At 49.8% G+C, this 14,262-nt stretch overlaps 1 protein-coding gene across 1 annotated transcript in view; it reads right to left on the bottom strand.

Moving 5' to 3' along the window:
* Positions 1–11,439, bottom strand: part of IPO9 (importin 9) — a 37,047-nt gene extending 25,608 nt beyond the window's left edge. The window contains exons 1-4 of the mRNA XM_043485232.1: positions 11,196–11,439; positions 2,074–2,135; positions 1,775–1,861; positions 854–1,055 (exon numbers count right to left, since the gene is read on the bottom strand). Of these exons, the coding sequence (XP_043341167.1) occupies positions 854–1,055; positions 1,775–1,861; positions 2,074–2,135; positions 11,196–11,358 (514 nt within the window). The 5' untranslated portion in view covers positions 11,359–11,439. The remainder of the gene's footprint in view (positions 1–853; positions 1,056–1,774; positions 1,862–2,073; positions 2,136–11,195) is intronic.
* Between the last annotated feature and the right edge of the window lie 2,823 nt (positions 11,440–14,262).

The raw sequence follows: 14,262 nt of genomic DNA, 5'->3' as shown, positions 1-14,262 counted from the left end.
TGGGCCCCGATGCCAAGTTTAATAAATCAAGACCCATAGAAATGCCATTCCTAACTAGGTGAGAATACATGTCAGGTGAGCTGGCAGATGGTGGAGGAGAAAAGGTATGAAACCTTGTATCAAGAGAAGGAACCATGCTTTCTGACACATCAACCACCAGCGGCTAAGGTCCACACAAGGATTCCCTGAATGCAAAGCAGAGCAGGCGAGAGGAAGCACGGCAGGATCTGCAGAGACTGGGAGACTCCGCCGTGGGGCGGTACTTAAGAGCAGGTCTTTGAGGGACTGACAGACCACCCATGCTTAGAAGAGCTCCTCACCAAACCTCCTTGGACTAAAAGTTCAAGTATTTTTCTCAACTGCTCAGAACAGAAAGAAAAGACACCAAAGATTACATATTTTCTAAAGCTGGCCAAATAAAGGTCCTGATTATATCGTGTGACTGTTATCTTTTTTCCATAAAAACTTGACTATTCTTATCTTTGCACTGAACTACGTAGAGAACACTGTATAATGACGACGATGATCACATCAGCTGCCACCTCCCGCAAACCCGTCATACTGGCACCAGACACCTGACCAGACGAGCTCACCGAGGCCACCAGGAGCTCCCGCCAGGTGGACAGCACCATCACCCGGGCTTCACACACCAGGAAACTCAGGTTCAAGAGACGAGCAGGTCGGGTCAAGGTAGAGCCAGACTGCGGACTGCAGTGTGCAGGCCGGACCGCCACGTGCGACCCTCTCCCGAGGGGGAGGGTCCCTGACGTGGGAGGGCAGCGTGGAGGTGAGAGCGGGACGAGTGGGGTGCGCGTGGGGTCCAAGGCCCGAGGCCAGGGCATGGCGCCCATACCTGTCAGCACCCGCATGGCACCATGGACGGCGTTCACGTCTCCGCTCACCAGCATCTCCATGAGCAGGTTGAAGAGCTGCGGCCAGGCCTCGGGCCAGTCCCAGTGCGCGATGGCCGACACCGCGTAGGCCACGCTGGAGCGCACCTTGCTTATGGACTCCCTCAGGCCGTTGGGCAACAGCTCCCGGATGACGATCTTTGCCTGGAGAGGAGAGAAGCCACCTGCGTCAGACCAGGGTGTGAGAGAGCGGCAGGTTGCTACCCAGTTCAGGTGCTGGAAAAGCAATGTGGGCAGGTCACCGCGTACCTGTGCAGACTCCACGAATACTTCACCCAGAGTTCACCCCCGGTCTCCAAACTCACGCTGTCCATTACAGGAGCCACCAGGTACAGGTGGTCATTTAAAGTAATGAAAACTAAATGAAATTCAAAACTGAGCTTGTCAGCTGCCTGAGCCCCATCTGAAGCGCTCGGCACCATGAGCGGAGAGCAGCTGTCCAGACGGCACACAGAACACTCCCACTGCGGCAAGTTCCAAAGGACCTCAGACCTCGAGGCGTCATGGGGCCCCAGGACGGCGGCACAGCGGCCGGACCAGGGACGAACGCTACCCCGTGCAACCCGCAAACAATTCTCTGAAGCTGGAATTTTAGATATTTAGGAAACTGAACCTCAGAAGTTAGAATACTTCTAGAACATTTCATAGCTAGTAAAAGGCAGGCTGGAATGTGAACCAGGTCCGCCTGGCACTCAAGCCCTCTCATCTGCAGCACGTCGCCCGGAACGGCAGCCGCCAATCACTCCACCCCCTCCTGCCTGGCCTCGTGACAGCCCCTTCTGGTCGGAGAGTGCTGACACCTCAGGCTCCCACGATGGCCCCTCCAACCTCCACAGCGAGACAGATCAAGTGCCTTTCCTCACCCTTTCTGTGGTCTCAGGAGGCCTGAACTTCTCCGACTGGGCACACCAGTGAGTCTCCACGTACTGTTTCAGGACAACTGAGGCCAGCTGTGGAGGAAACGAGCCAGGTGGGAAAGCAGGAAAGCCTTTCTTCATACCCCGCACACGGGGCCGACACACCATCTGAAGCCTGTCCACATCTGGTGCAAAACTCTAAGTTATTTATAAATTGGCCTTACCCTTTTGCTTTCCCATAAGAAAGTTTTACCACCCAGTAAAGAGAAGTTACTTCTAAACTGGGCCAGTCAGTCTTGACTTACCTGACGGATCGCCAGTGCCCCCTGGGGATCGACGGTCAACTCTGCCAGGTGGACACCGAATTCTGGAAGAGAAAATGCCACTGTGAGTCTAAGAGCACCCAGGAAAGCCATAGTGGTTTACTGAGCTCTAACCCTGATGCCAACAAGAAAGATCTCAGAGAAGAGTCTGATTCGGTGCCTCCCGGAGTGCTGGTGACTGCTCAGACTAACTCCTCTAAGAAAGAGGAGCAGGGAGCCCGCAGCATGGGGGTGGCTCACCACGAACAGTCCCAGCACCTCTCACGCCCCCGTCACTGCACATCGTCCTGCCCTTCAAGGTGGCAATACATGCAGCGTCTAATCGAAAACTGGTGCTACCTAACCCCAAAGAAAACTTAAAAGCTGAGACTTTAGGAGTTGCCCAGATCTACACCATCAGGTAAGAGATGATCAAGTCTAAGAAAACATGGTCGTAACAGGTTTAGTCCTAAAAACACAACTGTTACAAGCCAACAGTTTCTAATAAGCAATGTAAGTGGTAATTTCAAAATGCATAATGGGAGCTTCCTTGGTGGTACTGTGGGTAAGAACCCTCCTCTCCACACAGGGGACATGGTCTGGATCCCTGGTCTAGAAGACCCCACGTGCCACGGGGCAGAGAAGCCCGGGCTGCCCAACAAGAGACGCCACTGCAATGAGAAGCCCGAGCACTACAACCAGGAAAGGCCACGCGGCCACGGACACCCAGCACACACACACACACACACATGAGCATACGGGGATGCTGTGTGCACCACAACCAGGAAGGCCGCGCGGCCACAGAGACCCAGGACACACACACACAGACCCAGCACACACACACACACACACACACACAAGCATATGGGGAGGCTGCCCTCTCACTCCCAAATCAAAATTTAGATCCTTCAACGCGATCCCTGTCAAAATTCCAATGACTGTCCTGTAGAGATAGAAAAACCCATCCTAAATTTCATATGGAATCTCAAGGGATCCCAAATAGCCAAAACAATCTTGAAAAAGAAGACCTGAACTGGAGGATTTACACGTCCCAACTTCAAAACTTAACTACAAATCTACGGCAATCAACACAGCGTGGTAGCGGCACAGAGACAGTCATACAGATCAACAGGACAGATCGCTCGGTGCGGAAAGTGCAGTCTGATAAACAGTGGGCGCTAAGACAACTGGATACCCATGTGCGGAAGGATTAATCTGACCCTCACCTCATACCACACACAAAAATTAACTCAAAATGGGTCAAGAACAGGGGGCATGTGGGATCTTAGTTCCCCAACCAGGGATTGATCTCAGGCCCCCTGTATTGGGAGTGCAGAGTATTAACCAATGGACCACCAGAGAAGTCTCCTGGTCTGAGAATGTCTTAATTCTTCAGCTTTAAAGGTTAACTTAGTGGATACAGAATTCTAGGTAGGTAATATATTTTCTATGATCACATTAACTATTTCACTCCACTCCTCTCCTGCTTGTATGGCTTCTGAAGAGCAGTCCAATGTAACTGTTAATTCTTGTTCCCCCACAAATAAGGTACTGTTTTCCTCTGACTCCTTCTTTTTTTTCTTTCTCTGACTCCTTTTAAGATCGTCTCTCTCTCTTGGTTTTCTGCAGTTTGAATATGCTAGGCACAGCTGTACTTTAGTCTTGCTGGTCCTAACTTGTGTCGAACTAAAATTTTAAGGTAGTCAAATTTATCAATCTTTTGCTGCCTTTGGATTTTGAGCTGTGGTTAGAAAGCCTTTCTTTATGCCAAAGATAAAGAAAAATTCACCCATACTTCCTTCTACATTTTTTACGGTTTCTTTTTAAACATTTAGGTTCTGAATCCCTTTGCCACTTATTTTTTGTATGGGATGAGAATGGATCTAACCCCAAGCGGCTCCCCACGCAGCTGTCCCAGCACCTTTACTGAAGGTCTGTCCTTACTGCAACGTTTTGAGATGCCACCTTTATCAACACTAAACTTCCACAGCTACTCGTGTCTACTTCTAGACTTTCTGCTTTATTCCGCAGTTCTGTCTGTCTGTGTGCCAGTGCCGTGCTGTTTGTTTCAATAATAGGGGCTTTAGGTAAGGTTTCAGTGTCTGCTAGAACTAACTCCTCTTCCGTTTGTTGCTTTTGGTGTTTTGGGAGCTACTCCTTCCAAGCTTACTTTTCGGTGACCTTCAGAATCAACCCGTCTCACTCGTCTAGAATGCAGCGCCGTCCTATCCAAGGACAGCTCACCGTCCCATTTGTCCATGCCTGCTTTTAAACCTTTTGGGAATGTTTAAAGTTGCCCCAATAGGTTTCTGCATAGTTCCTGTTCATTTCACTCCTAAGCATTTAATCTTTTTGTTGCTACCGTAAAGGACTTAAAAACAAAACAAAACAAAACCACTGCTATATCCTCTAGCCTTTTATTGTTTGTGTATATGAAGGCTACTGATTCTGTATTTTAACTTTTCTTGTATCTTTAATTTATGCTACCTTACTGGATTCTCACTCATTCTTATTACACCCTTATTCTAAGCTACAATCACTGACACAACCCTATGGCCTGAAGTTTCACTCAGGAAAGGAGAGTTTTGCAAGACTAAAAAGCCGCCACATTCTTTCTACAGCAGTTAGTAAGTTATTAAATCACAAACAGTTCAAAGCTGCAGAACTACCTCCAAAGATTTTGAAGTCCATTCTAATTCTTAGGGTTAATCTGGCTAGTTCAGTCTCTGTTAAGTTTTATAAAACCCATTTTTAATAGAATAAACAATAGGTCCCTACAACCCAAAGATATGGGAGTCAACTTTCCCAATGGACTAACATAGAAGAGTCAGACTGCTTGGATACTGACCAAAGGTCGAGCTGAGTGAGAGAAAAGCCTTCTGAAGTGCATGTGTGAAACCCACGGAAGGGGGAGAGGGGAAAGGACGCCTCTCAGGGCCCCCACACACCCTCTGACCTCAGATCCTCGGTATGACAACGGGTGCTAACGTGACGGCTCCAAGTTGGCTAAGAAGCTCAGAATTCTCTCCCCTGAACCCTGTCAGCTGATCCTGGTGAGCCTATGTGAAGTCCTTCAGAAAATCTATAACACACTCATAAATTACCTAGGACACACATTGTTTTCTTTTAAGGCATCATTTCGACAATTTTTGCATGGACCACTCTGATACGGATATTACTGTTCCTGCCAAAAGTACAAGATCTGGATCATCACTATAGGGACAAACGGGATCAAGATAAACAAAATCTTTAACCACAAGGTGTGAAAAAGAAAGATACTGAGGTATAATGTGGGACATTTTTGAGAAGGACTTGAAACTTGAGTGGAGACTATAAAGCTTAAGCCGATCTGAATAATTACCTCCCAATGCAAGCACAGATAGTGGTGGAGTGCCCACACCGAGGCTCCCAGAAGCGTGAAGGAACCAGGCCTTCCCCACCAGCCCGCCCTGCGCCCATCAGAAGAGTCGTTACTGCAGAAGACCAGGCAGACTCTCCACAGGGGTCCTTTCTCATCAACCCGAGAACCTCCACATCCACTCTTTTTAAAGAAGAGCTTTGTGTGAACACTCGTTTTCCATCCAAGGCCACGAGGAGGTGGCAGTCTGGTGAGGGTCACAGTAACCGGGAGCTCTTCACTCAAACATAATCTTTAAATTCATCTTGTTCTGGAACCTATCAAAGATCACACCCCAATTTCCACCAATCACCTTGCTTCACACATCACTGAGACTGCAATAAAAGATGGTGAGAGGAAGAGACTATGAGAAGATTAAGATCCATGTGGAGGCCCAAAAACCTACGTCAGCCGGGGGATTTGTACTACAACCCGGTTCTACGGCGGATTTTGTCTAAAAGCTTATTTCTGCCACAGAGGAAAGGAGAGGCTTGAAAGTTCAAAAATATGACTCTCTGCTCAAAAGCTTTAATGGAAATCAAGATCTTCAAAGAGTATCACCTAAGGACAAATCTTTAAAACAGAATGGATAAACAGAATAGATTTTCTTCACTACAGGCTCCCAGAGTTTCAAAGACAGTGACATGAACAACTTTGGTTTGGAAACCCCCAAAATTCAAAGACAAAGAGCTCATATGCACTAGGTTAAAGGGGGATATAAGAGGGAAGATAGCAATTTTATTTAACCTAATTTATTCCAGACTCTACACCCATCATATATATAGGCTATCTGTCACAATAGAGGAGTTTCATACCATAAGATTTAATTTTATTTCCAGTTAATTTTAATTTACTTAAAAAATCGTAAGTGTGACAAGATAGGACAGTGGTGCTCTGCAGATGGTGACCTCTGTGCTCTATAAAAGGATGAAATGCCAGGAAGAAACCCTCAAGCTCTCTGACTTTAAATCTTATCAATACCACTGCCTTATCCACTGGTGACTTCTGTGAAGTAGGAAAAAATCCTATTTACAGATATTCACTTAACAGAGATCATACAGTAGTTTTTGATGCAATATAACTAAGTAAATCCATAAAGAAATAAGTATTTTTATTTTAGTGTGTGTTGGGGGATTTTCCGTTTTGCTGAAATTAACATAACTTCTCTAGAAAGCATGAGAACACCTGAGTAACTCACTCTGGGATGATTAAGGCAGAGAAAATACAAGAGACACAGACAGGCATCGCTCGCTTACTTTGTCTTGCTTGAAAACGACAAATACAGATTAAAGTAAGATTCAATCTATGAAGTTAAGCCTAAGAGGGACATTCTCAAGTGGGCTATATGAAGTCAGCTTTCTCAAGCCATTTTCCTTAAGAACCTTCATTTCTCTGGTTCCCTCTCCCAACTAACCCTGTGAACCTGGGTTAGCATCAACTCCCAGTGGGGCAGGGTTAACCTTTGACCCGACCCCACATGGCGCCCTCGAACCTCCTCTGGAAGAAGCCTCTCAGCTCTCTCCAAACCACCCTCTGGCCTTTCAGCCTCTGCTGCCCTCCGTGGTTTTCCGTGCTCCCCTTTCTTTCACTTCACCCCACTAGGCAAAAACAGGATCCTTCTACAACTTGACTTAGAAGGGAAGCTCCAAGGACAGCATGGAGGAGAAAGGATAAGCTGAGAAATGCAAGCTACTGGTCTCAAGGGCGGACTGGAGACTTGAGGCTGGACGGTCAGGAAAGCTCCTGCACCAAGAACTGGGGACCAGCCTGTCTGGGAAGGACGGAGTCTCTGGGGAAGCCCCCTTTCTTACAGGACTTTCACAAAACCACAGCTGAAAGGAAAAAGAAAACTCCACCACTGGCCTTTTTCCAAGCGCGGCCGCCTTCCGCTGGGCTCAGTGCCCACCACGCGCCCAGGAGTGCGTCTGGGTCCTGGAGGGGCTCCCTTCGCAGCTGACAGTGCTTACGCTACACTGCAAGAGAGCCAGAAAAGCGCCTGTGAGAACCAGGAAGCAGACCTCGGCCCACAGGCTTGTCTCTCGAGGCACCAGAGACGGAGTAACACAGACATGTGGGCGGCATGAGATGCCAGGAAAAGCGAGAGAGAATCCCCCTCCCCAGCTCAACACAGCGGTGGTGGGAAGAAAGGAAAAAATGTATTTTCTGTGACCTATCTGCTGGGAGCAAGACATAAAAAACTAAGTCAAGGTCAAATGTCTTCATTTCTAACAAACAAAAAAAAAAATCACTAAAAGAAAAAAATGACCTAGGCTCTCACGTCATATAAGCAAGTATACTGTCTGCCCTGCAGTGCAGGGGACATGCACCTGACCCCTCGTCAGGGAACTAAGATCCACGTGCCACGGAGCAACTAAGCACGCATGCCACAGCAAAAGGTCCCAAACGACAAAACGCAGAACTTGAGGGTGTGACTGAGACCCGACACAGCAAAATAAGTCAGGACCAAAACAAAGTCTGTACTATGCTGGCCTGGGGAATCAAAGCTTATGAATGAAAGCAACACACTGCCCCACTCAGGTGATGCTTCTCTCAGAGGAGAGCAGACAGAGAAGAAAAGAAGGAAACAACTATGTTCTGAGATATAAAAATAGGTCAAGCATAAATACACCAAAATAAAGAGCTGACACTCTTAAAAGCCACGATCTTGTTGTAAGTTATACACACACACACACACACACAGTTCAAAAAGCTGAGTAGAGAACATTAGACTTTGATGTAAGAGACCCTCAACAGTTCACAAACTTTCCTTCTTTTATTTTTTTTCAAACTTTCCTTCTTTTAAATGATCAGGTTTATAAGATGTGTGATATGATCCCACCTATTAAATAAAATGGAATTAGAAGAACACTTGAACAGATCAAAAAGACTAATTCTTACTTTATGGAGGCAGAACTAAATTCCTACAAACACTGTTGATAAAACACAAAATCGCAACCTTCCTAAGGAAACAAAGGGTACCAATCATCTGCTGGAATTTTACTGTGCAGCCCAGGACCCTCCAAATTCTGAAGTGATAAGCGTCTCAGTGCAGGCTGGCAGTGCTGTCTGAAGAAGGTGGCACCATGCCCTCTGTCCATCAGCCCTGTTTACAGGCCTGCACGAGTCAGGAAGGCTTGCTGGGTTCCCTCAGGTTCCCAGTGACTGGGGAAAACAGCAAGCCCAGGGACTCAAGAAAAATCACTCCAGCACACCAGGCTGATGGGAACAGCCCGTCTCCATCCCTTCAAAGCTAACCCACTACACGAGTCAGGTGGACCTCTCACACACATACACTCCTTTGGCTTAAGAGAACAGACTCCCATACTGGAAAATATAGGAACTGGGGGGAGATGAGTTATTTCCTGGAAAATACCTGCTTGCTGGCTGAATGACCCAGATGTACCTTGGGCTCCAGCACCTCAATTTTCCACGGTAACTGCTTCTTAAAATCTCCTCTACACCAGACTCTGGCCAGAGCATGACAACCTCTCTCGTCTGTCTACTTAACAGGGACTTTACAACTGACCTGTGTCTTCCCCCCCAAATTAAATGAGATTCTTCCACTTAATCTCCAAGATTTGGGGTCATCACTTGGCAGCCAAGGAAGGTAACAGACCTGCTTGTCAAAGAGAACAGACGCGTTAATCTCAAGGATCATCTGGGACCAGTCTCCCACGCGAGGCAACAATAAATGGCTCATAAAGACAGTGTGGCTATTCGAGGGGTCTAGAAACAACCATGACTGGTTGTCATCCAACCTTGGGCCTCATGGAACCAAAAAAGGATCAAAAGACCATAAATAATAATAGCAACTCCCAGATTTCCCATTAATGCCCAAGTTTTAAGGAAGTGTATTTTCTAGGACCAGAAAGCAAGGTTTCTCCTACTAGTATAAAATTAAAACAGGAAGCAACTCCAAAGGAGTGGAAAAGATTCATTCATTTGCAAGAACAGCTGCTCGCCTAGGCCTGCAGGGTGTTCTAACACTGGGAGCAAGGCCCTGCCCGCTTCAACAGGGCAGACAGCTGGCTAAGGCCTGGCTGGGAAGCCACGTGCTCTGTTTTCCTTAAAGAAGAACGCAACCACGGAAAGGAAACATGTGAAAATGAGAACATGAGACAGAAGGTACTCTGCACCCAATGTGCCAAACGCCACAAGGAGAGGAAAAGAGAGAAGCAAGGCACTGTATCTGAGGGAGGGATCACCACCCTCCATCTCAGAAACAGGTTACTGAAAGGGGTTGCTCTCTATAGTTTTCACTTAACAGGAATTAGAATATTTAAAAATCTAAATAACCTCCAAAGGGTCCAAAATACTGCATTCAACTCCACAGACTCGATAAAGCCCTGCACATTACATCCCGAACCTGCGTCTGTGCCTTCCTACTGGGTCCCCAGCAGCAGGCAGCTGCAGGAAGTCTCTTCATACCTCCAAGCATGTTCCCAGTAAGTTATGCGGGGTGTGTGTGTCAATCTATTCCCATCAGTGGCAGAGACCAAACGCAAAAATTCTGCCCTTCTGTTTAATTTTTCATTTTGAGATCCAAAAAGATGAAGTAAGAGAGCAAAACTGCAAGAAGATCTCAAGATGATGGCTGACTCTGCCTAGATGGGACCGTGGTGCTGGCCATGGCGGAAGGGCCCACAGCCCAGCTGCTGCTGGACAGCTCTAACAGGAACCAAGGCTCGCCTTCCCTAGGGGCACCGGGCACCCTGGTACCACCCAGGGAAGGCACCATATCTTCAACATCACTCAAGTAGTAACCTGAATGTGACAAAGTTCCTCTGCTTCTTTCTCTTTCATACCCAAGGGAGGAGTAAAGGCATTTCACCTAGGAGGCAGACAACTCTCGCAGGTCAGTCTGCACAGGGCTCTCAAAGAGCTTTCTCCTGCTCAGTGGCTGCTCCTCTTACAGGGTCTGACATTTCACAAAATAATGACAGTTAAAACTGGACCTTCAAAATGGTCCTCAACCCGCAAAATTCCAGATCTCAACGTATTACCAGTAGTGATAACTTAGTTTTTCAAAAGCTTTCTCACGCTGTGGGAGAATATAACATCAAATTTATGGGAGCTTTATGTTACTTAACAAAAAAACAACCCCTCAGTCCATAGGCCAACTCCCATGGCCAATCTGAGAGGTGCTGGGGCCGTCCCGCTGAGCTCGGGGAGTCCGCAGGTTTGGAGTTTTGCCTACGAAGCCCCGACAGGCCAGCCGTGTTCCCGACAGAAAGCCCGAGCGGATTCCCCTCGCCGGGTTTCAGGATCCAATGCTCGTCGGAGCGTGGCTGCCCCGGGCCTGAAGAAAGGCCCGCTCAGCAAGAGCTGGCTGACAACATCAAACCAAAGGCTTGTCTCGTCCTCCATCACTCTCGAGCTCCCATTAGGAGGAGGGGGGACAAAGACGCAAAGACAAAGGACGGCCGGCCCCTCATAACAGTGCCGGCCGATCGGAAGACGGGCGGGGCGGGGAGGAGCCCGCACAGTGACCGACTCCCGGGGACGCGTGCGGAGGCCCCGCCAGGCCCCCGGCGGGCCGCCGCGCCCGGGAGCGCGCCCCCACACCCCAGCCCCCAGTCTCGAGCCCCGGGCTGCCCGGAGCCCTCCGCGTCGCCGCCCAGTCCGGCCCTCCAGGCCAGGCCTCCCCGAGCCCAGTCTCCGGCCAGGGCTCGGGCAGCGGCCACCGCGGCCCAGACCCGCCGCCCTCGCGGTGGCCCGCCTCACTCACCCTCCGTCACCTCCAGCACCTTAATCTGCTCCTCAGCGGCCGCCCGCACCTCCTGCACCGGGGACAGAATCCCGGTGAGCGTGTCCACCAGCGCCTCCTTCAGCCCCTGGGCTACCGGCCCCGGCAGTCCCGACGCCGCGCCAGCCGCTGCCGCCGCCGCCATCTTGCTCCGCGCCGCGCGCCCGCCCCGCGGCCCGACCCGCCGCCGCCGCCGCCGCCGGACGGCTCCCGCGCGCGGCCAATCCGCAAAGCCGCGCCTGCGCACTGGCCGGCGGGAGCGCGGGGGCGGGGCCGCGGCCGGAGCCTCCGGAGACAGCGCCGCCTGCCGCGGGAACGAGAACTGCATCGTCTCCACAGGAACCCGACCCGGGTGGCGGAAGAGGGGCTGCCAACGGCCAGTGCGCCGCGTCCGCTGGAGCGCAGCCCTGACTTCCACAGGCACGGATTCCTCAGGTGTAAGACACCACGTCAGAAGAGGGCAGGATGAGGATCTGTGGACAAGGCTTTAGGGAGAGGATCTGGATTAGCGCCTACTTCAAACCAACCTCTTTTGCCCCCAAACAAGCGAGTTTTCCTTTCAGTCCCAGGAATCCAAAGGTCGGGGGAAAGCGTCTGGAGTCCATTGGTTTTTCAGGTGGGTGAGTCCAGCCTCAAAGACTGGCCAGGAGAGACTGCTGTGGGAAAGGGCATTCCTTCCAGAGGAAGTGCTTATATGACTATTTGAGAGTAAGCCCTATTAGTTGAGAAACTATAAATTTTTCCCAAGGAAATTATGGCTGGACCTTAAAGAGGTGGAATAGTGAGTGGTTAATATGGCCATCCTGGGCCGACCGGGGGCAAGTCTCAAGGTGTAGACATTCCTGAAGCTTGGAGGACTGCTGAGAGGGGTTAGCAGTGCAGGGCAGGGGGCTGGATCCCTTGTTGGACCAGGAGGGTCCGAGCAAATGGGAACAGGCATTCGTTAGTAAGCGGTTCAGGTTAAGCCCCTTAAAAATGTTTCTAGGAACCATGACTCATTCCCAAGCAGCAAAGGAAACCAGCCATCAGTTCCTAGCCTAGTTCTAAGACTGCGGAGGCTATGCTGGCCACAGGGAGAAGCCACCTCACCTGAGTATTCTTCCAAAAGAATGATTCCTTGATTACTTACATTGAGAAGAGCTCTAAACCCATTTGCCACCTCCTGTTAGAGGGCAGAACCCACTCCATCCTTCTTGCCTGGAGAATCCCATGGACAGAGGAGCCCGGTGGGCTGCAGTCCATGGGGTCGCAAAGAGGCAGACACGACTTAGTGACTAAACCACCACCATAATGGTGGTGGCAGAGGCAGAGGTGGCTTGTGTCACTGGCTCAATTTTGTAGGGGAAAGATATCCATTTGGAGGCCGCAATTCCCCAGTAAGAAAGAGGCTGTTCTTTCAGTGGCCAGGAAAGGCAGAATTCCATTAGAACAGCCTCTTTTCTCAGATGTCATGTCACTTTCACCCCAAGAAGAAAACTTAGGCAAGTCCAGGGTGGTATGTTTTCAAACATCGTGGCAGTGGATGGAGAATTCCAGAGCCTCAACATCTGCACTGGACATTTCAGGTTCTGGTGAAGGACGCTGGTCCAGTATGCAAGCAGGCCCCTGTGCCACCCCCAGCCAAGGGGACTGAGAGACTCCTGCTTAAGGGACTGAGGAGCAGACATCTGGGCAGGTGGGTTTTAACTCTGGGTTTGGCAAATGACCTTCCCCATCAAGGCATGGACCAGAAGATAAATAAGACAAAAACCAGACAGAGGGAGCTAGAGAGAGCCAGCGGACAACACAGGAGATAACTTTATTGAAACGCAAATGGCATCAAACAGGTGACTTGCTGGGAGGAGACATGCCTGATGGACAGAGGACCCAGGTGAGGGGGCTTCTGGCAGTGAGGGAAGAAGGCCTCATCCACTGGCCCTGGGATGGATTTAACTGTCAACCGATTTATTATTTAAGACAAATCACCCAGCTCTCTCATGATTGTTACCGCAATTATGTATAAATACAACAGCTCCCTTTCTCTACATCAGATATGAAAGAGGGTAGGTTGAAAGAGGGGAAGGCCAATGATAAAAACCAAAATACGAAGATACACACATATCCTGGTTTGGGGGGTTTGTGCCCAAAAAAAAAAAAAAAGTGTTGTAAAGATTCCTGCCCACCTTCCACCCGAGGATCGCCATGCATTTGAGAAACAAAGACTCCATCACACAAACAGTGCTGCCTAAAACAGGACAGGTGAGGACAAGGAAAGGAACCCAGCAAGGGCTGGAATTTGTTTGAGAAAAAGGTTGTTCTGTTAAAGAAACAAAAAACAAGAACACTTAGGAAGCGGGAGACTCCTAAGCCACTCCACAGCAGTGGCCCGGAGACCGGCTGGGATGGGGAGCCCTTGCCTTCTCATCTGTGTTTTCAGTCTGGAGACATGGCAGGGATGTGGGGAGATCCGCAGGAGATAGAGAACCCGGCGGCCATGGGGTGACTTCAGTGCAGGCTTCACGCCTTCCTCAGGCTCTCGTCCTCCTCCAGGCACTTCGTTCCTGACCCCAAGAGGCCCAGTGCCAGATGGGTCTTCGTCCCCCACCCACAAGCGCTCTCACGGGACAAATGGACAAACTCTAAACAAGGCCAGTTGTACACACCTCATCTACCCCACGGCCCCATCTGTGAGTTTGGGAAAATACGAAGCTCTTTTCAGTTAAAATAATTTTTTTTTTATCGGGGGAAGGATGGATGCCCCGAGGACCCTCTGCTCCACCTCTGAGAAGGCTTTCCTGCGGCCGGGGCGGGCAGAAGGTTCTGGCAGGTGCCCTTTAGAACTGGGACAAGGGTGAGGGGTGCTGCCAGGACAAGTTTGGTGGAAATACAGATCAGACTTTTAAACTGCTCTCATCCCATCAACAGAAAAAGGCTGAGTTGAGAAGAATCACCCAGCAGGAGACACCTGGAGGAGCCCTCCCTCCTCGTCCCCCCAGGAAGCCCCCTGGAAATCTCAGAGCTGTGACGTTTTTCCCTGGAGGTTGTGTTCTCCAAGGAGATGCAAGCATTC

The sequence above is a fragment of the Cervus canadensis genome, chromosome 13, assembly GCF_019320065.1.
Source record: "Cervus canadensis isolate Bull #8, Minnesota chromosome 13, ASM1932006v1, whole genome shotgun sequence".
Taxonomy (NCBI): Eukaryota; Metazoa; Chordata; class Mammalia; order Artiodactyla; family Cervidae; genus Cervus; species Cervus canadensis.
The sequence above is the reverse complement of the archived record's forward strand: the minus strand, read 5'-3'. Positions and strand labels throughout refer to the sequence as shown.